The sequence below is a fragment of the Choloepus didactylus genome, chromosome 2, assembly GCF_015220235.1.
Source record: "Choloepus didactylus isolate mChoDid1 chromosome 2, mChoDid1.pri, whole genome shotgun sequence".
Lineage (NCBI taxonomy): Eukaryota > Metazoa > Chordata > Mammalia > Pilosa > Megalonychidae > Choloepus > Choloepus didactylus.
This window is the reverse complement of record NC_051308.1, coordinates 111,311,705-111,334,639: the sequence shown is the minus strand read 5'-3', so window position 1 is coordinate 111,334,639 and position 22,935 is coordinate 111,311,705. Positions and strand designations below refer to the sequence as shown.

Below are 22,935 nucleotides of genomic sequence, written 5' to 3'. Positions count from 1 at the left end.
CTCAAGGGGACAGAGTTGGGACCTAAGGAAAAAAAAGGAAATACAGAATGTAAACTTTGTATCAATGTTGAATTTCTTGAACTTCTTAGCTGTGCTTAATGGGATTGCATAAAAGAATGTTCTTGCTCATGAGAATTGTATATGTGAATTACATTGTTTGTTCAAGGATGTGTGCAGTTTGCTTTCATATGTTCAGAAGACAGAGCAATAGATGATGGATGATAGGGAGGGAGGGAGGGAGGGAAAGAAATGGCGCGACAGGATGTTAAAGTTGGTGGATCGGGGTATCAGGGGAGGGGGGTCAGGGTATGCTGGAGTTCTGTGTATGGGGTTTGTATTGTTTTTGCAACTGTTCCTATAACTTTGAATTTATTTCAAAATAAAATTTAAAAAAAAGAAAAGAAAAAAAAAGAATTAAGGTGGACCCCTACCTAACACCATATGCAAAAATTAACTCAAAATGAATCAAAGTATAAAATTCTTAGAAGAAAACCTAGGGAAGCATCTTCAGGACCTTGTGTTAGACAATGGATTATCAGGCTTTACACCAAAAGCATGAGCAACAAAGGAAAAAAATAGATAAATGGGACTTTTTGTACATCAAAGGACTTTTCAAGAAAGTAAAAAGACAACCTACAGAATGGGAGAAAATATTTGGAAACCATGCTTATGGTAAGCATTTAGTATCCAGAATATATAAAGACCTCCAGCAATTCAAAAACAAAAAGACAAACAACCCAATTAAACAATGGGAAAACATCTTAAATAGATATTTACTGGCAAATGTATTTACATGAAGAGATGCTCAATGTCATTAGCTATCAGGGAAATGCAATGAGATACTACTTCATACCCACTAGTATGGCTAATACAAAAACAAAATAAAAAAACAAAGTGTTGGAAAGGATATGAAGAAATTAAAACCTCCGTGCATTGTTGGTGGGAATGTAAAATAATGCAGCCACCGTGGAAAACAACTTGCAGTTCCTCAGAAAGTTAAGTATAGAATTACGATATGGTACAGCAATTCCACTCCTATATATAACCAAAAGAATTGAAAAGAGGGACTCAAACATTGTACACCAATGTTCGTAGAAACATTCAAAATAGCTAAGAGATGAAAATAACCCAACTATCTATCCACAGATGAATGGATAAACAAAATATGGTATATACATACAATGTAATACTATTTAGCCTTAACATAAATAAACCTTGAAAACATTATGCTAAATGAAATAAGCCAGAAACAAAAGGATAAATATTGTATGATTCCACTTATATGTAATATCTAGAACAGTCAAATTTCCAGAAACTAAAAGTAGATTAGAGATTTCCAGCTGCTGAGGGAAGGGGAAAATTGGGAAGTTATTGCTTAGTGGGTTCAGAGTTTCTGTTTGGGATTATGAAAACGTTTTGGAAACAGACAGCGGTTGCACACATTGTGAATGTAATTAATGCCACAGAAATTGTATACTTAAAAATGGTCAAATGGCAGATTTTACATTTTATATATTTTTCCACAATAAAATTATTAAAAAAAATCAATTGGAGTTTCTAGAATATTATTCTAGCTAGGGGAAAGATCGGAAATAGGGATACTAGTTAGGAAACTACTGTTAAAGTCAAAGTGAAAGATAGCCGTAAGAAATAAATGGTAAGAAATGAATGGCTTTAAAACACATTTAGAAGCAGAATTGACATGGCACTTAAAAATGTATTGAATGTAGGCCCTGTTCCAATCAAAATGGTGGAGTGAGATGCTGCAGGGCTTGTCCCTCCTCTGAAGGTTTGAAGAACCAGTAAGAATTGGCAGAAACATTTTTCTCAGAACTCCAGAAAACAAAGGACTGCAGTAACAGGGCAGGGTGCTAAATCAAGAAAAAGGCTACTTAAAAGCAGTAGGACCTCATGTAGCCCTGACTGGGCCCTCCCTCACCCCTCACCCGCTGGGCATGGAGGCAGCCCATGTTCTTAGTGTGGAGATACCTGGTATCAGTTCTGGAGTTGAATAACCCTTGTGTACATATTGGAAGCATGAATGTCTGGCCCAATCTATCTGCTGGTGGCCTGAGGGCCTTGCCATCCCAAGACTTGTCCTGTGTGTGGAAGGCAGCTCATGGAGTGTTCAAGGAGCATAATGTATATGACCTACACTCAAGTGTTCAGAAAATGGATTGATAGACACCCAGATCAATGGACACATAAAGGGATGGTTAGAGAGAGAGAATGTACAGCAAATGTAGCAAAATGTTAAAATCGGTAGCTCTGGTTACCTGGTGTATAGGGATATGTTGGCATTCTCCATATGGGGTTTGTATTACTTTTGTAATTGTCTTTTAAGATTTGAAAGTTTTTTTTTTTTAGTTTAAAAAATTTTTAAAAATGTATTGAATGTAGAACATGAAGGAGACGGCAGTCAAAGGTGACATTTAGGATTCTATCTTAAACAACTGGGTGAAAGAACTACTGGTGAAAAAGCAGGTTTGGCAGATGGAAACAGGTTTGGCAGGCTTTTAAAAATCAGGATACCTTTATATTCTGGTGGCATTAGAAACAGATTCATTCTTTATCTCTTTACCCAGTATCTCCATTTCTGGTATTCTTCCACAGGGAAATTAGTCAAAAGTAAAAAACTTGTATAAAGACACTCAGTTTTGCCATTTACAACAGTAAAACATTGGAAACAATGCAGATGTTCAATACAGGGAGCACAGCTAAATAAATTGGCATATTAACCCTTTGGATATTTAGAATAAAAGGTACTCCATGTGGACTTGACGACACATGGAAGTATGCATAGTAAATAATTTTTTAAGGAACCTCAAATGAAATGTATACAATGACCACCATTATATTAAATGCAGATACATTTAATATAATCACAAAAATTAGAATAGAATTTGGAGAGATGTAATCTGAGTGTCCTGTTTATCAGCTTTTAAAAAAATTTTGTGAAACTTAAAGGCAGTATATGCCAGATATCTGCTTGCATAGGAAAAAGCCAGCTAAGCTTTTCAGTGTTCTTAAGATACAAAGAGTATCTTTTTTTTTTTTTAGATAAGATGTAGGTTTGCAGAAAAATCATGCATAAAATACAGAGTTTCCATATAGCACCCTATTATTAACATATTACATTAATGTAGTACATTTGTTACAGTTGATGAAAGAACATTTTTATAACTGTGCTATTAACTATAGTTCACAGTTTACTTTCGGGTTCATTGTGTTGTACAGTCCTATGGATTTTTAAAAAATTTTTATTCTAGTCCCGTATATACAACCTAAAATTTCCGCTTTTAACCACATTCAAATACATAATTCAATGCTGTTAATTACATTCACAATGTTGTGCTACCATCACCACCATTACCAAAACTTTTCCACTACCCTAAATAGCAACTATGTACAATTTAAGCATTAACTCCCCCCGACCCCCGGCCCCTAGTAACCTATATTCTAGTTTCCAACTCTTTGAATTTTCTTCTAATTATTTCATATCAGTGATATCATACAATATTTGTCCTTTTGTATCTGCCTTATTTCACTCAACACGATGAAGAAGCGTCCTTTTAATTCCTACCTGGTAAATGATGGAAGTCAGGGATGCATTTACCACTGCAACACCATCTTTCAGGGCTTTTACTACATGGTAAGATCCATTAATAGTGGTTAGCTGCTCTTCAAAGTATTCCTTTGGAAACTGATGCATAATCCTGAGATTCTGAAATCAGCCCAACAGCAACAAACCTGAAGAGATGTTTTTTCTTTCCCAAAAGTCACCTTAATTCCAAAGTAATTCAAAGTAATAAAAAAAAAAATTGTGGCAATGCATTCAGGGGATAAAGAAATAAAAACAAAATCTTTGCTCTCCCTCATGAAAATTCTAATTTGCCAAGATGCAATGGTACTAGGTTTAGAAAGATCAATTAATGGCAAGCAATCAGGAATAGAGTCAAAGTTTACATAAATTTCAGTGTAATTTGTGCCATTCCATAACTTCACAGTTCTAAGAGGAAAAAAAAAAAATGGAATCTAGAGGGTATGTACCTCACTTAACATCAGATGCATGCGCTACAACTCCCCAACTACAAAAATGTTGGTAGAATGGGGATGGTCTCCCCTCCAGAGTGTTCCCACTAGTGCTCTCTTCAACCCTTTTCTATAATTCTAACTGAATTACATTCTTTACTTTTGGTTTAGCATTCATCAAGGACAGAACTATTTAATAATAATAATAAAAGGAGTAACTTACATTGCCAAAAGCAAAATCTAGTTGTAAAAGAAGAAAGAAGGCTTTCTAATACAAAGATAACCCACTCAAAGAGTTATCTGTACAAGCAGCTAGAATAATACTAAAAAGAGACTCACATCTGAAATATAAACCTTCGTGCTGCTTTTATCGAACACTTCGACCGTAATGACATACACCTGTCCCACCTCTAGACTCCACCTGTCTCCAGGTTGGACGGTGAAACCTATACACAAATCAAGAAAGATAAATATTATTAGAGGCTAACTTTTTAAAAATGAATTAAAAACCACAACTTAATAAGCTATTCAGAGCAACATTCATGTGTATCTGGAAATGGTTTCCACAGCAGATTCTTTCAGTTCCTTCTCCCATATTGTACAGTAATACAGAATATGTGTATGCTATTGAAATTAAATTGATATCAAATAAAATGATTGTTATATATTTAGGATGTTAAACTTTAATCCCATGATAACCAAAAAGAAAATATATGAAAAATACATCCAGAAAGAAACGAGAAGGGACTCAATATTGCACAATATAAAAAAATCAAATACATATAAATGTAGGCATTAACAGAAGAATTGAAGGTCAAAAAAGGTATAAGACTTACAAAGACCAAATAGAAAAATGGCAGAAGAAAGTCCTGCACTATCAGTAGTTACTTTAAATATAATTGGATTAAAACGTCCAGTCAAAAAACAGATATTGGCAGAATTGATAAAAAAGCATGACCCAACTAAATGCTGTATATATGAGATTCATCTTAAATTCAAAGACATAAGTAGGATGCAAGTGAAAGGATGGAATAAAATATGTCATGCAGGTAGTAACTAAAAGTGAGTAAGGACAGCTATACTAATATCAAATAAAACAGATTTTAAGTCAAAAACTGTTATGAGGGACAAAGAAGGTCATTATACACTGATAAAGGGGTCAATTCAATAAGAAGACATAATTATAAATATACAAGCACCTAACATTAGAGCCCCAAAATATATGAAGCAAATATTGACAGATTTGAAAGGAGAAATAGACAGCCCTACATTCAGAGTAGGACATTTTAATACAACACTTCTAATAATGGATACAATTTAAAAAAATAATGGATAGAACAACTAGACAGAGGATCAATAAGTAAATAGAAGACTTGAATGATACTCTAAACCAACTAGACTTAACAGACCTATATTGAACACTTCCTCCAACAACACAGAATACACATTCTTCTCGAATGCACATGCATCATTTTCCAGGATAGACAATATGTTAGGTCACAAAACAAGTCAACAATAAATCAAAAAATATTGAAATCGTAAAATGTGTCTTCTCTGACTACAATGGAATGAAGTTAGAAATCAATAAAACAAGGAGAAATGGAAAAATCACAAATAGTGGAAGTTAAATAACATATTCTTAAACAATCATTGAATCAAAGAAGAAATCACAAGGGAAATTAGGAAATATCTTGAGATGAATGAAAATGAAAACATACCATATCAAAATTTAAGGATGCAGCAACAGCAGTGCTGAAGTAGAAATTTATAGTTTTAAGTGTTTACATTAAAATGAAAAAAAAAAAAAAAAATCTCAAATCAGAGGCCTAACCTCAAAACTGGAGGATCTAGAAAAAGAAGAGCAAACTAAACCCAGAGTAAGCAAAAGGAAGGAAATAAAATTAGAGTGGAGATAAATGAAATAGAGAACAAAAACAATAACGTCAACAAAACTGAAGACAGTTTTTTGAAAAGATCAATAATAAAACTGACAAATATTTAGCTAGACTAACAAAGAAACAAGAGAGAGGACACAAATAACTAAAATCAGAAATGAAAAGAAGGACATTACTATTGACCCCACAGAAATCAAAAGGACTGTATGAGGATACTATGAACAACTGCATGCTAACAAATTGCATAATCTAGATGAAATGGGCAAATTCCTACAAACCCACAAACTACCTACACTGACTCAAGAAGAAATAGAAGACCTCAACAAACCAATCACAAGATATTGAATCAGTCATCCAAAACGTCCCAAAAAGGATTTGTGCTTTCTTTTTCATTTTTTTTCTTTTCTGGAGTACTGAAAATGTTCTAAAATTGATCATGGGGTTGTTATGCACAATTATGTGATGATACTGTGAGCCAGTGATTGTATACTTCAGATGGTTTGTATGGTTTGTGAATAAATCTCAATAAAACTGCATTTAAACACATACAGACACATACAAAACCTTCCAACAAAGAAAAGTCCAGGACCAGATAGCTTGATAGGAATTTTACCAAACATTCCAAGAATAATTAACACCAATCCTGCTCAAACTCTTCCAAAAAATTGAAGAAGCAACACTCCCTAAGTCATTCTATGAGGCCAACATCACCCTCATACCAAAACCAGATAAAGATACATGAAAAGAAAATTACAGATCAGTATCTCTTCTGAACATAGATGCAAAAATCCTCAAACAAAATACTAGCAAACTGAATCCAACAGAACATTAAGATAATTATACACCACAATCATGTGGGATTTATCCCAGGTATGCAATGGTAGTTTAACATAAGAAAATCAATTAATGTAATACACCACATTTATAGAATGATGGAAAAAAATGCCAATTTCAACTGATGCAGAAAAGGCATAAGACAAAATACAGCACCCTTGTAAGATAAAAGCACTTAGAAAACTAAGAAAAGAATGAAATTTCCTCTGTATAATAAAGGGAATACATGAAAAACCCACAGCTAACATCCTACTTAATGGTGAAAGGCTGAAAGTTTTCCCTCTAAGATCAGGAACAAGACAAGGATGCCTCTGTCACGTTATTCAACATTGTACTGGAAATTTTAGCCAGAGAAATTAGGCAAGGAAAAGAAATAAAAGGCATCCAAATTAGAAAGGAAGAAGCAAATCTTTCCTTATTTGCAGATGACATGATCTGATACAGAAAAATCCTCAACAAACCTTCTAGAGCTAATAAATGAATTCAGTAAAGTGGCAGGGTACAAGAACAATACCCAAATACCAGTAGTGCTTATATACACTAGTAATGAACAACATGAAGAAGAAATCAAGAAAAAATTCCATCTACAATAGCAACTAAAAGAATCAAATATCTAAGAATAAATCTAACCAAGGATGTAAAGGACCTGTGTACACAAAAAACTACAAACATTGCTAAAAGAAATCAAAGACAACACATTGAGATACTATATCATACCCATTAGAATGGCTATTTAAAAAAAAACAAAACATTACAAATGTTGGAGAGGATGTGGAGAAATAGGAACACTCAATTATTGTTAGTGGAGATCTAAAATGGTGCAACTGCTGTGGAAGACAGTTTGGTGCTTCCTCAGAAATTTAAATATAGAATAACCATATGACCTGGCAATCCCACTTCTAGGAATATACCCAAAGAATTGAAAGCAGGGACTTGAACAGATACTTGCACAATGATGTTCACAGTGACATTGTTCACAAACACCAAAAGATGGAAGCAACCCAAGTTGTCCATCAACCAATGAATGGATCAACAAAATGTGGTAAATACACACAACGAAATACTATTCAGCTGTAAAAAGGGATGAGGTTCGGATACTTGTGACAACATGGATGAACCTTGAAGATTTTATTAAGTGAAATAAGGCAGACACAAAAGGACAAATATTGTAATATCTCACTGATATGAAATAATTAGAATAAGAAAATTCAGGGAGCCAGAAACTAGAATATCAGTTACCAGGGACTGGGGTGTTGGTAGGTGCTGGGGAGTTAATGCCTAAGTTGTACATAGTTTCTATTTGGGATGCTGGAAAAGTTTTGGTAATGGATGATGGTGATGGTAGCACAACATTGTAAATGTTAATTAACAGCACTGAATAATACATTTGAATAAGCTTAAAAGGGGAAAGTTTGGGTTGTATATGTTACTGGAATAAAAATTTTTTAAAAAATACATAGAACTGTACAATATAAATAGTGAACCCTAAAGTAAACCATGAACTATAGTTAATAGCACAATTATAAAAATGTTCTTTCATCAATTGTAACAAATGTACCACACTAATGCAAGATGTTAATAATACGGTGGCATGTGGAAACTCTGTATTTTATGCATAATTTTTCTGTCATTCTACCACTACTTTAATAAAAAAATGCAAAAACATTGCGATTATAATTTCTAGTTTCATTTAGTTTATCTCAGTTATAATGAAATGTTTTCACTTATATTTTTATACAAAGGACGAGCCACAATGTTAACCAAGGACTGCTGCAGCCAGACCATTTTCACATGACTTAAAGGACATCAGGATTCTTTTCTTTTTCTTTATAGTCTCTTTCCTAACCTAAACATTGTATTACATGGGTCTCCAAAATTTTTCACAATCTGTTTCAAGAGATTCACTCTTACAGATAGCATTCAGCCAGAATCAACAATATGAGAAAACATGTCAAAGTAAGAGTGAATCTGAATTAGCTAAATCTCAAAATGAATGTTAAGAATCACTCTAGCTTTTAATGCACTCATTTTAGTGAAATAGTTTAAACTATTTAGGTTCTGAAAATCAGTATCTAAAAATACCTAGAAATCCAGGCTCTACAACATATATGGTGCAATTTGGGAGTCCAGACACAGATCGCATATGGACATCTTAATTTCTGCTTAAGGAAATCATGTGAGCTAGAGCTGGGTGAAAAGACAGGTGAGCTACCAAAGAGAAAAATAACAAACCCACCAACAACAACAACAACAAAAAATTCTTTTATTATCCTTTGGAAAACAAAAACTTAAATGTTTGTTTGCCCAGTTGGACTGCAGTCGCTGTGGCTATTTTCTCCTCCAGTGAAGCCACTTTTTCAGAAAGAAACCCATAACATGCAACTCTATGGTCTTGCAATTCCAATATATAATGTTCCAGCGGTGATTCTGTCTACAGCAGCAGTTTCAACTATCACCTACATAATTGTAAAAAGTAACTTTCAAATATCTACCTTCATCCTGAATCTTTTTCCTCCAGATAGATAATTAAAATGTTTTGTTGTCTTTCCCACAGGTTCTTGAAGTAAACATGCGAAGAACTAAGCTCATTATCTTTTTCCTTAAATCTGCCCCTTCTCTTACATTCCCTATCTCCATGAACAGTCCCATAGTGCTGGGACAAATTATGGATAGTCACCATTTGTGAGGTTAATTTTATGTATCATCTTGGCTAGGCTAGAGGCCTAGTTGTTTGGTCAAACATAGTCTAGATATCACAATGAAGGTATTTTGTAAATGTGATTTATTTAACTGACTTTAAGGAGATCATCTTCAAAATGTGAGTGGGACTCATCCAACCAGATGAAGGCCTGAAGAGCAAAAACCAAGGTCCCCAGAGAAGAAGAAATTATGCCTCAAGCCTACAGTATCAACTCCTTAGTTTCCAGCCTGCTAGCCTACCAGCTTGCCCTACAAATTTCAGACTTGTCAACCTCTGCAATTGCGTGAGCCAGTTCCTTAAATAAATCTCACACATTTACTCATTGGTTCCGTTTCTATTGCAAACCTTGATTGATACACCATCCATGTCCTGAAGAAAGACAGAAATAGACAAATATAATGTTATTTTAATATTTCTATTCTGGAAGAAATAACATTATGAACTAAGAGTACGAAAAAAAAAGAAAGATCATCTAAGTCTGCCTGGGGAATTCAGGGAAGTTCTTGACACAATTGGGGCTCAATAAATATTGAATGACTTAATTACTTTATTTTGGAGGAACTATCGTTTTTGTTAACAAATAAATGCCCTAGGCACCCTAAAATGCCTAAAGAACAAACAACTTTAGATCAACTGATCCTCCTTAATATGTTTTGGACAAATAATATAAAAAACTAACTGAAACTATTCTAGAAGAAATGCCTTTAAAGCTTGATGGATTCTTACTCAGAGCAAGCCTACTGGGCCCTTAGATGATCTACTCCCCTCACCCTCCTGCCTCTCCAACTATCTTCCCCTGATTCACTGTACTTCAGGTTCAGTGTCTTAAACATGCCAAATATGTTCCTGCCTCAGAACTTTTGCAATTTCTATTTTCTCTTCCTGGAGCTCTTTCACCCAGATATCTGCATGGCTTGTTGCTCCATTATCACCTTATCAGGGAGGACTTCCCTGACTACTTTGGATAAAATAGCAGTCTGTATCCTCAGAACTTAGAACAATGTTAAGCATATAGGTAAGAATACAACAGACACTAGGTGAATTTAATTAATTTCTTTCAGATTCAAATATTCAAAAATAGGTAATATTTCCAAATAAAACATTAAGACATGGAGTCCAAATCCTGTTTCAATTTTCTGAGAATTTAAATCTTCATTCTGTTTTGTTTTCGTTGACTATAACGGAGCTCTATGTCTCTCTCTGTTCAATCCTTCAGACAGGTTTAGTGCTTTTAAGAAAATTACACTCAATTCGACAAATATTGAGATTCTACTGCAGACAATACATCTTTTCCCAAGTATTCATATGTGAACAGTAAAGAACAAATCAAATAAAATTCATGTTTCTCCAAACTCCATTTTTTTCCAGTCTCCTAATTACAATTTGATTAAGGTTGCAAATAAGCAGCAAAGTCAACAGATCCCAAGTTCTAACTATTGTCCTTTTTCCTATCTATCCCTTGTTAGAAATTATGACAATAATTTATAGTTATTCATTAAAAAAGAAAACCTATAGAAAATGAGTGCAGTGCTATTATAATCACTCTTAATAAATTATTTTACCAAGGATCATGTCTAACATGCTCAGGGAAGCATAAATTAGCAGCTAACACTTTAACAAAAGGATACTTTTATGGACAAAAACAAGATTAGTTTGGCCCAGTTGGACTGCAGTCACTGTGGCTGTTTTCTCATCCAGTAAAGCCACTTTCCCAGAATGAGACTCATTATATGCAACTTTATGGTCTTGCAATTCCAATGTATAATGCTCCAGTGGAAAGTTCACCTCTGTAAGGCAGGAAAGATACATAAATGTAAAGACAGGAGCCATTCCAACAGTGAATGCTGGTGTGTTGTTGGATTTTTTTTCTTTAAACTTAGTCCAATGATTTTATTTTCTTTAAGAAACATTCAGAAATTCAGAAATGGTACAAATAAATACAACATATTAAACTGACAATTTACTAAGCTAAATTAAACCAAAGGTAGCTAGAATTTAAGTTGGGAAAACAAAGGAAATGCTACTTGATGTCTATTTGCAATTCAATAAGCAGGGCAATTAGACAAATGTGTGCTAATGACATAATATAATTGTTGTTCCCAGCAAGGAAATGTGTTGTTGGATTTTAAGAGGAAAATCAGGAAGCAAGCCTAAAATAAAAGTATGACTGGTTCTCATTTCTTTCCCACTATGATGAGTTTCTACAGGTAAGCCATCTATATGAGTTTATTTTTGGTATAGGCTTATATTCTTTAAAAACTGGTGAACTAAATGTAGCAGGAGGGATCGTCACGAGTAAGGAAAGGACTATTGTAAATAGAGCCAATGCACACTTTTATAAAGTCAAGGGGATTTTTGGATCGATAGAGTATTAAGTTTACAGTTAATGGACTGAATTTATCAAGAAACAACTTTTGCAAAGATTTTTACTGGATCTTCAAGTCCATTTTGGTAAGCAGTGTCTTCACTTGTCCCACAAAATCTGTTAAATTTTTAGTTGTTTCAATAGAGAATTCACATGCCTATGGGCACTGTCGAGCATTAGCTCAAGTACAGAAACTAAGGAATACTTTATCATAAAACCTAAAAACATAAATAAGTATTATTTGCATACATAATGTATAGTTGCTTCTCTTCTTGTTGTCAGGAGAAAGGATTGGGAAATGTGAGCCCTGGGTAAAGATAAATCATCATACCTGTCATTCTTCCCTGAACCATTTTTGCAACTTGGTATTTAATGTATGCTCCTACTAAGAGATAGATATCATGAGATGGTATTAGAAATATATTCTCCAAAACAAGCAGACGTATCAATGCAGCTGCCACTTTCTAAAAGTGAAAGGGAAAAAAACAAAGTTTCCATGGGCAGAATCCTCAAGTTCATCTTCCTTTCAAAAGCTTGCTTCTTTTAAGTTTATTTTAAATATTTTATAAAGATTTTTTAATGCTTTAAGATACCCTTGAAAAGCTGTCATGAATCTTAATGCTATATTAACTTTCTAAGTCACTCAGTCTAAATAAAAAACAAAAGTCTTTTTCTAAAGAAGAGGTACATAAATACAAAGGCAAATATGCTGAAACAAGAGGAGGTAAAACTTGACTGATTGCCACAGAAATTGTATTAAACTACCATTAACTGATTTGCCAGATTAAGTTACTCTCCATTCCCTGCTGAACATATTGATTCTTGTGAAGGCTCATTCAACATGAAGTTAGAAGACTGCTCTAGGAGGTCCACACACTTCTGTTCCCACCATTTGAATTAAATACTTACCAAAAGACATTTGTTTTCCCTAAATCTATTTATGACGGTTGTACTTCTAATGATAATTACATTCAAACAATAAACTGTAGATGCAAAAAAAAGAGAGCAATTGTTTCTAAAAAACGTGAAAGTTTTGAAAAGAAGCCAAAGGTAAGCTTTTAGTTTTATCAAATTAGGCATAGGTAAGTAATGTAAATGATTGGGGGAAAAATCCTTAAAAAAACAGAATTCTGACCACAGATTGCTTCACACATATCAAAGTTTTCACTTGACTATAAAAGAAAGTGAAACCAGAAACTGTGTAGTTTATGCAGTAAACGATATGTACATTTCTAATCTATGAACTCATGGTCAAAGAAAGGCCATGGGCCTATGTCAAAGGATTTGTGAATAAAAATTATATATTTTAAGAAAAAATGCCAGTTGTATCTGTAATTCTAATCAGGTAATAACATGTTTAATGAAATAGGTTTTTTTTTTATGTTTAACCAGTTAAAATGACTTTTTCAATTAAATGACCAGTTATTGGCCCAAATCATATCAGGTTAGAGGGCTTCTATTATATATATAAAAAACTATATTTTCCAAGGCAAGATTATATTAGATGAAAGTTTATAGCACAAGCTTCTTACCTTATAGAATGGTTCATAAATTCGAACTTTTACAACAGCAGCGCCAGTTCTAATCCCAGACACCAAAATCATATCTCCTTGTTTTTCTTCTTTTTCCATCTCAGCTATATACACTGGGGGAGAATATTCTGCTTCAGAGTATTTGAGAATCCTAAAGAGATAAAATATAATTTGCCTCTAACAGAATCAAACAATTTGTCTTCTTTCAAAAGGCCCTAAGAGACTTTAAACATGGTCTCTTCAATGTCTATAAAATGTAAAAAGTTTTAAAATTTTTGTTTTCCACAGGGCAGTAGGAAAAGTATTTAAGGTGCCTCTGGCTAAAACTGTTTTTGTGGGACTAAAACTTGGATTTCCTGAGAGCTATTTCTTGGCACTAAATACAAAATTTCGTATTATGCCACTCTGTTTCAAGATGTGTAGCATGCTCAACAGCTACAAAACAGTAGATACATCTGACTCAAATAACTGTATGGTCCTGACCTCATGCACTCCTCCACAGTGGCTCAAGTTAAGCCATCAAACAGGTACCTACATCTATACCATGTGTCATTCTATCACAGACATTTCTCCTGGTGAATTTATCTGTTTCAAAAAAGTCCAAACAGCAGGATTATCCAAGCCCAAACAAATGGATGCTGTTCAGAGTGCTACCCAATAACAGATGTCTCCCTCAAAGTCATATGGTTTTTATTTGGTTTCAAGGTTACCTAATTTTGCTCGACAGTTCTTCTCTTGCTAACTCGTTATCCTGGGCAATGTTCCACTCAAACACCATCCCTGCCAAACTACTAAAAGTATTTCCTGTAGAGCAAGCCAAAAGCAGACAAGACAGAATTATATATTAAAAAAATATTCAGGTGTCTTTAACAAGAAAAAGAAACCAATCTAAAAAGATAATTCTTAGGCCTCTTTCATTAACAAATAAAAGCAGTATCATAAATGAATTAAAACACATTCTCCAAGGAGATTACTACACAATAGAATATAAATGCTATTCCTATACATGCTTTCTGATAGTAAAAAGGACTCAAGCTGATTAACTTCTGGTTGATAAAAATTATGCCATACTCTTTCTGTTCCTTTCTACATGAAGGCCACCTTACAGTCTACCTTATGGGTGACAGGTAATCTAAATCCTGATCCCTTTGAAGCAAATTTTTAATATAAACTAGATTCCTAAATATTTCTGATGTGTTTACTTATCCAGGTTAAAAAAAAACTCTCCTCACTAGTTTATAAAGAAAAAGGCAATAAATTCAAATATTTTTGTACCATATGGCAACAGTAGTATATTCAAAGTAATATAAAATTAGCCTCAAGAAATATTAAAACTTTTTCACGGGTTTACATTTAACTCTCCAGGCCTATAGAAAGGGGAATGATCAAAACAGAGGTAGAAATAAATTCCAAATGTTCGGAATTGTTGATCTAGGGACCACTAGCAGAAGCTCACAGCAGAGTTTGGTTACCAATGATTAAAAGCAGGAAAAATGTTATGAAAGTACGCAATTCATATGTTAATTATGTGCAAAATCATTAATTCATCATCTACGTGAGCTCCATACGAGAAAAGAAATATTATTTCCAATCTACTTTCATGTCTCAAGTTCTTGTCTCAAGTGCTAAACAGAAAAGGAATATTACTTTAGATAATTTTGCTGAATTCTCTAAATTCTTTACCTTCAGCATCCAATGCCCTCACCATCAGTTCCAGGGGTGAGTCATCTACATAGAGTTCCCGGGTTCGAGATACAATTTCAATGGTGTCTATCACATCAACCTTAACATCACAGCGTAGTTCATGGTCAGTCACTACAATGAACCCAAAAACTGAGAACTTAATTGAACAGGTCATGAATCTATTAAACATCTCAAATACTCAGAAGCTTATTCTAAAGGTTATAAAAAAGGAATGCTTGTAACAGCAGCTTTTACCTGTGAAAGAAAACAACATAATGAAAATACAAGATCCTCTGTTTATAATAAGAGACAGTAGACCAGTGGTTGCCAAACATTGATCAGTGATGATGTTTTCATTTGTCCAAGGAAAAATAAGAAAAATAATAAATAGTGAGTAATAAAATTAAATATATTCAGTGTGACAAAATGTTAAAATTGGTGTATCTGGGTATCTGGAAGGAGATGTTGGAGTTTTCTGTACAGGGTTTGTATTATTTTTATAACTATGCTGTTAGTTTGAAATTATTTCTAAATTAAAAGTTTAAAGAAAAAATTAATGTATTCACTTTAAAGGACTACATGTTATTCTTACATTACGTCCTACATTCTTAGTAGTAAAATATTTTTCTTTTATTAATTGATAGTGTTAGTAAATTTTTAAAATTTTATTTAGGAAAGTAAAAAGGTAGCAACAATATGTGACTTCCACCAATCAAGTTCTCTCCTTATATATATTTTTTGTTTGTTTTCTGGACACGAAATTAAAAAGCCTGGGAAACCACTGTGTTAGACCAGAGTTACAATCAATACACTCATAATGAAGTTCAGAAATTCTAATTAAAACAGTACACAATGAAATGAGAATGAAATAAAAATTGTTTTGTACTGGTATCTTTTAGCAATACTCTCTCCTACCACATTTAGCACATATCAGAGAACTGTCTACAAAGATGCCTTACATGCTGCTGTTATCTACACGTTAGTTTTAGCTTCATTCACAAGGAACAAAAAGCAAAGTAACTACTGCTATAATACCCCAAGTTACTAGTACACATCAGGAGAAAACTCTATCCCTAGTCATGGATCTAGTTTATGGGATTTTTTAAATAAGGGAGAATACTATTCAGATTATACAGGTAAATGCCCCTCAACAAAGGTTTAGGTGCATCAAAATATGCTTACTTCAAGAAAAGCTATTCTTCTTTTCACAAGAAACATTAAAATTGAAACTATATATACACTAGGACTGAACAAATCAGTAAATATATTGCAGATAATTAGAGTCGGGGTTCTCACTGTCAGAGAGAAAACTATAAATAAGCAAGGGGGGAAGGTAGCATGATACCTGTGATGCAGGATGAGGAAATGAATATAGATAGCGTGTATACATGGGTCAGTATAGATGCATATACTTCCTCGCTCCATCTAGTAATGAGCACATGAATACTCAGATCTTGGATTCTAAAAATCATTCTCCAATAAAAGGAACCAAGCCATTTCCTTAAAGAAATGGCTACGTATAGGGGCTGGAGTAGGGAAAATACAAGATGGTACATCTTGTAGTGCCAGAAAATAAGTAACAAAAAAATTTTAATTAAACTTTAAAAAAAGATGGAGTGACACGATCAAAATGACAGAGTGAGATATGTCAGGGTTCCATTTCTCTACAGAAGTTTTAAACAAGCCAAATCCAAGGAATGCAAGGGTGGTTAAACATGATAAAATCAATGTAATAAATCAGAATGAGATACTACTAGACACCAACTAGAATGGCTATTAACAACAAATAACAAGTGTTAGAGAGGATGCAGAGGAATAGGAATCCTCATATATTGTTGATAGGAATATAAAATGGTATAGCCACTGTGGAAAATAAGTTTGGCAATTCCTCAAAAAGTTAAAACATAGAACTAACATGTGACCCAGAAATCTCACTTCTGGGTACCTAAAAGAATTGAAAGCAGGGAACTGAACAGACATTTGCAGACCAGTGTTCACAGCAGCACTATAGAAAAAAAGGTAGAAACAACCCAAGTGTCCATAAATAGATGAATGGATAAATAAAATGTGGTGTACACATACAATGAAATATTACTCAGCCATAAAAAGGAATGAAGTTCTGATACATGCTACAACATGCATGAACCCTGAAGATATCATGTTGAGTTAAATAAGCCAGATATAAAAAGAAATACATTGCATGATTCCGCTTATATGAAATAACTAGAATATGCAAATCCATAGAGAGATAAAATCGGGTACAATTTATGAGGGTGGGGGTGAGGGGCAATGGAGAATTAACATAATTGGCGCAGGGTCTCTGGTTGGGGTGGTAGAAAAGTTCTGGTAATGGATGGTGCTGATGGTAGCACAATATTGTGAAAAGATTACTGCTACTAAATTGTATGCTTGGGAATGGCTGAGATGGAAAATTTTCAGTTGTATATATATATATATATATATATATATATATACGTTATCACAATATTTTTTTTAAATACAGACTAAAGAGACAATGACAATTAAATCCAGTACATGATCCTGAACTGGATCTAATAATGGAAGAGAAAATACCAAAAAGGACATCATTGGGACAACTGGAAAAACTGGAATATAGACTATATGCTTTATATTAATGCTAAATTTCTTGAACTTGGTAACTGTTCATAATATAGTTACATAAATATATATCCATGTTCTTAGGAAATACACATGAAGTATTAAGTGTCCAAGGAGAATGATGTATGCAACCTACTCTCAAACGTCTAGAAAATAGCTAGATTAGATTAGAAAGATAAAACAAATATGGCAAAATGTTAAAAGTTGGATATCTGGGCATCTGGGTAGGGGGTATATTGAAGTTCTCTGTATTATTTTGGTATTATTTTTGCAACTTGCCTGTAAGTCTGAAATTATTTCAAAATAAAAGGTTTTCAAAAAAGAAGATGGGGCAAGTCCAAAGGCCACAGGAGGCAAACTGAAAGAACTCCCAATGTCCAAAGATGGAAAAACTGCAGCAACAGAATACATTATGACAGTATTGGATTATTATCCAAAGAATAAAATAAATATCAATGAGTCCATACTGATATAAATCATGATTGAAGAAATAAATGATTGAGGGAGAAGGGACAAATCTTTTTTATAGAAGTATGCCAGTTAATAAATGTAGAAGGAATGAGACAAATAGAAAATCACCATTAGAACACCACAGTAATAACTGCCACAGGAAAGAATCGCTGATAAATACCAAAATTAGTAGGTGAAACTTTAAGGAGAAGCAGGGTATCTGCATAACCTCAAAGCTTCTCCCCCCAAATATATATTAATTACTCTGGTGCTTTTAGTATATGTCCACAAATTCCTTGACATGCTCCCTCCAAGAGGAGTTAATTCTCCTCTGCCTTCCAACATGAATATTGGACTGGACTTAGCAACACACTTCTGACAAACAGCATATGGAAAGGGAAAAATGAAAACTGTATTAGTTTCCTATGGCTACTGTAAGAAAGTACTACAAATTGTGTGGCTTAAAACAACAGAAACTTATTTTCTCACAAATTTGGAGGCTAGAAGACCAAAATCAAGGTATAGAAGGGCCAGGGTCCCTCTGAAATCTGTAGAGAAGAATGTATTCCATGTCTCTCTCCTGGCTTTTGACAAGGGCTTGCCAGCAATCTTTGGCATTCCTTGGGTTATGGCATAACTCAACCTCTGCCTCCATCGTCACATGGCCATCTCTCTCTGTGTCTGTGTCCAAATACCATAATCCAGTATAATTCTATTTCCAAATAAGGACACATTCACCAGTACTGGGGATTACGACTTCAATATGTCTTTTTGGGGCACACAATTCAACCCATAACAGTGGAGAAACCTGACAGACAACCCCGTAACCAAGCGATGAAGGTTAACATCATTAGTGATAAATCGTGTTGATATCATGTACCTCCTGATGGATGCAATGAGAAGCACTCTTCATTTCCGTGATTTTCTTCCCGCAAATCCATAACACTAGTCTAATACTGAGAAAACATCAGACAAAACCAAATTAAGGGACATTCTACAAAATACTTGTGTCAAAGCCATAAAAGAAAATGAAAGATTGAGAAACTGTCACAGATCTGAGGGGACTGAAGATACTAAGGAGGCAACACAACTTAATTTAGCAATGGGCCATCCTGGATTGAATCCTAGAGCAGAAAAAGAGCATTAGTGGAAAAACTGACAAAATCCAAATAAAATCCACACTGAACCATTAACATTGTACCAATGTCAATCTATTAGTTTTGATAACTGTACCATAATTATATAAGATATTAACATTAGGGGAAACTCGGTAAAGGGGATATGGGAACTCTGTACAACCTGTGTATCTTTTCTGTAAATATAAAATTATTTCAAAATAAATGTTTAAAAAATTAATCTTCTACACAACTAATATTTAACTGAAGAACAGAACCTTAAGTTAAAAGAATTGAAGATCAAGACATACTTGGTAGTGGGTTGACTAGTACCCCTCCCCATCACAGTCACATTCACCCCAAACCTCAGAATGTGACCTTATTTGGAAATAAGATCTTTGCAGACGTAATTAGCCAAGTTAAAAATGATTAGGATTAGCCAATATGACTGGTGTCCTTATAAGAAGAGGCAAGGACACACAGACAGACAGACACATAGGGAAGAATGCCATATGAAGGCGGAGGCAGATACTGGAGCGATGCAGCTACAAGCTAAAGAACGCCAAAGATAACCTGCAACCACCAGAAGGCAAATGAGAGGCATAGAACAGATGGTCCCTCAGAGCCCCAGAGGGCACCCAACACTGTCAACATCTTGATTTTGAACTTCTGTCCTCCTCAACTGTGACAGAGTAAATTTCTCTTGTTTTTATCCACTCAGTTTGTGGTAGAATTTGTTATAACAATCCTAGGAAACTAATACAAGGTCTATTGCCAAGAACCAAAAGCTGAAATCTCATGTGATACTCTGGTAGAATCTACCATTAAGGAAGTGTTGCAGAGATGGCAGAGGGAGCAGTTAAGTATGACTTTTAGGGGAATGAATGAAGTCAACAACTAAAAAGAGTCTAATTTCCCTTCCCCATCTGCCTTTCACCTAAATTACTGACCGGAGGATAGGAGAATTCAGCAAGTATGAATCACTGGCCATAGGATAAAAAGTCACGTTGGATAATTTGCAAGAACACTTATAGCGATTAGAAGAAATATCAAACATTTAAGTTACTTGCTTTTAAAACTAAAAGAAAACTAAAAGGAAACAAATAACTTTATTAAATATTATAACAGATGTTCTTATTTACAGATTTATATCACTTCAAGTGTACTTCAGGGCCATGCTTGATTCAAGTAATAAAGAAGCAAAATGAGATAGAGAAGAAGAGAGTTGATTCAGGAAGACGAAGGAAAGACTAAGGGAATGACGTCAGGACTGAGAGAACTAAAGGGATGCAGAACCAAGACAAAAAGAGGGAATGGAAATGACAAATATTTCTGACTGCCCTGATCCTCATATTTATCCTAGCCTCCAAATCAACCCCCTACTGATTATACTTCACTTAAGCAACTAATAAATCAAGTATTAACTGAACATCTACTATGTGCTAAGCACAAGGCAAAAAGTACTGATTGCCCCATTCTATTCTCCCCATCTCTCACCAGTCAAAATCATCCATTTATTCAAATCCTTCCTTCATCCTCCATATGAGCTTTTTCACCCAAACGTATGCCCTTAACTCTGAACTCTTTTATGTGTCATGTCTCTAAGGTTAAAGTCTAGATTTCCCACCACACGAAAAGGTTCATTCATGTATTCATAGACTACCTCTGGAAGGATAGAGAAAAGTGGTTGCCTCTTAGAGAACTGGGGGTGGAGAAAAGTTTACTTTTCACTATACAATTTTTAATATTATTTGAATGTTTTACCAAATGGAAGTAATACGTTGTCAAAACAAAACAAAAAGATTTAAAGGAAATCTAGCACTATTACCAAATGGAATATGCCCACCTCAAGTCTCATTTCTATCATTATCTCTGTGTTAGTCACTAATTTTCTTTACTACACTATCACCAAAAAAACATAAACAAAATTTTAAACACCTAAACAGGAGAGTGCTTAAATCTTTTTACCTTTACAGGTGCCTTATAGTTTGTAGGCAACTCAATAATTACATATCAAATGAATGAATGAATAATTTCTCTTAGGCCTTTGCCTTCCTCTCAAAATGCCCTGCCCCTCTTCAGAATGTCTGTTCCCATTCAGATGGGAAACCACCTAGTAGGACGCCAAGACTGGCATTTATCACTGGGAGCCTCCATCATCTATGTGCACAATTGTATTCACAGCAAAATTGGGAAAGCTGATTTAAAGATACTTAACTTTGGAATATTTGCCACAAGTCTGATGAAATTAAGCTGAGAGCCAGATTTGAAAATTTCCCTAGCACTTGTGTGAATGACTTTTGATAGCAGAATTAATTCATGTAGTTAAGGGTAATTAATGTCACTACTGATGATTAAAAAGAGCATATGTGACCAAATCAATGCTTCTTTTCTGACCTTGGTATCTTCTGCTATCCATTATAGCTGGCCTGCAAGATGAGAGATAAACCAAATTTTGATTCTAAGACACTCAGTATTTTACATTTTAACAACTGAAATTGGGATATAACTCATAATTGATGACATCTTACAACTGCTGTCAGCCTGGCAGCTGTCAAGAGACAGTTGTTGACTGTAGAACATTCAAAGGTCCAGCATCAAAACTTGTAGAATGGGTAGTAATGCTTAGAAAATCTGGTGACAATAATGGAGTATTCTTTTATCCCCTAGGAACCAAATGGTTAAAGAGAGTGAGTGGGAAAGGTGGTGACTAAGATGTGTTTAGCAACCTTTCCACAACTGGAGAAAAGAACAGATGAGCTCTAATTGCAAAGGCAACGTAAGAGCCTAGCACCTATTATTTTTTGGGTGTCTTTTTAAAAATTGATTCTTTTAAGAAATGCTGCATCACTAACACAAACACTCTTGATGACCCAGAGAAGATGCTGTGGGGAAAAATACAGACATTGATGCTTCCCAGCCAAACTCTCAGAAGAGTCCAAAATGTAAGGTAGTTTTAGGGTATCATAATCAACCAATTTATTTTATTTATATTTTCCTTTTAATTAGGCACAAGACTGATACATGAAAAAAATAACCAATTAAGTCTAAGAGTTCTTTCAGTAGGAATAAAGTAAAAATTCCAAATGGAAAAAAACAAGAATAGTTTAATTGGCACTGTTTTTCTTGGAAGTGTGTAAAATAATGGTATGCCTTGAAATAGATGATATCTTCAATTATATGAAATATAGTATACCAAACATTCTGAACTTCTCTTTAATAATCCATTATAGAGCTACGATTTATCAAAATATTAAAGCCATATATATATATTTTCTGGCCAATCTGTTTGGTCAGTGAACTACCAGGGAAACAAAGAGCCTTGGCTGATTTGGATACATAGTATATCCTCAACTGCTCTGGACTAAAATTGACTAGTGGTGCTTGTCAAACTTTAGTATGAAAAAGAACCGTCTGGAAAGCTTGTTAAAACACAGATCCCTGTGTCCACCCCAGAGATTCTGATACAGCACATCTGAGGTGGGGCCTGAGAAGTTACCTTTCTAACAAGCTCCCAAGTTACGGTGACAATGCGGATGACACCAGTTTACAAACCACATTTTGAGAATTACTGGTTTTTATACTGTCTTTTGCCTAGCTCAAGACCAATATGAGATGTTAACACCTAAGCAAATTTCATGACTGATTACTTCTTTACTTCATTAATTCAAACAACTAGATTTTCTACTTTGTATCAGGCACTATGCCA

The 22,935-nt window shown here is 34.3% G+C and overlaps 1 protein-coding gene across 1 annotated transcript in view; it reads right to left on the bottom strand.

The window, feature by feature from the left end:
• NUP210L (nucleoporin 210 like) overlaps window positions 1–15,113 on the bottom strand; it is a 198,872-nt gene extending 183,759 nt beyond the window's left edge. Inside the window, exons 1-8 of the mRNA XM_037825901.1 lie at window positions 15,043–15,113; window positions 14,070–14,163; window positions 13,360–13,510; window positions 12,159–12,291; window positions 11,091–11,249; window positions 8,844–8,912; window positions 4,372–4,478; window positions 3,584–3,724 (exon numbers count right to left, since the gene is read on the bottom strand). Of these exons, the coding sequence (XP_037681829.1) occupies window positions 3,584–3,724; window positions 4,372–4,478; window positions 8,844–8,912; window positions 11,091–11,249; window positions 12,159–12,291; window positions 13,360–13,510; window positions 14,070–14,163; window positions 15,043–15,067 (879 nt within the window). The 5' untranslated portion in view covers window positions 15,068–15,113. The remainder of the gene's footprint in view (window positions 1–3,583; window positions 3,725–4,371; window positions 4,479–8,843; window positions 8,913–11,090; window positions 11,250–12,158; window positions 12,292–13,359; window positions 13,511–14,069; window positions 14,164–15,042) is intronic.
• Window positions 15,114–22,935: the final 7,822 nt, after the last annotated feature.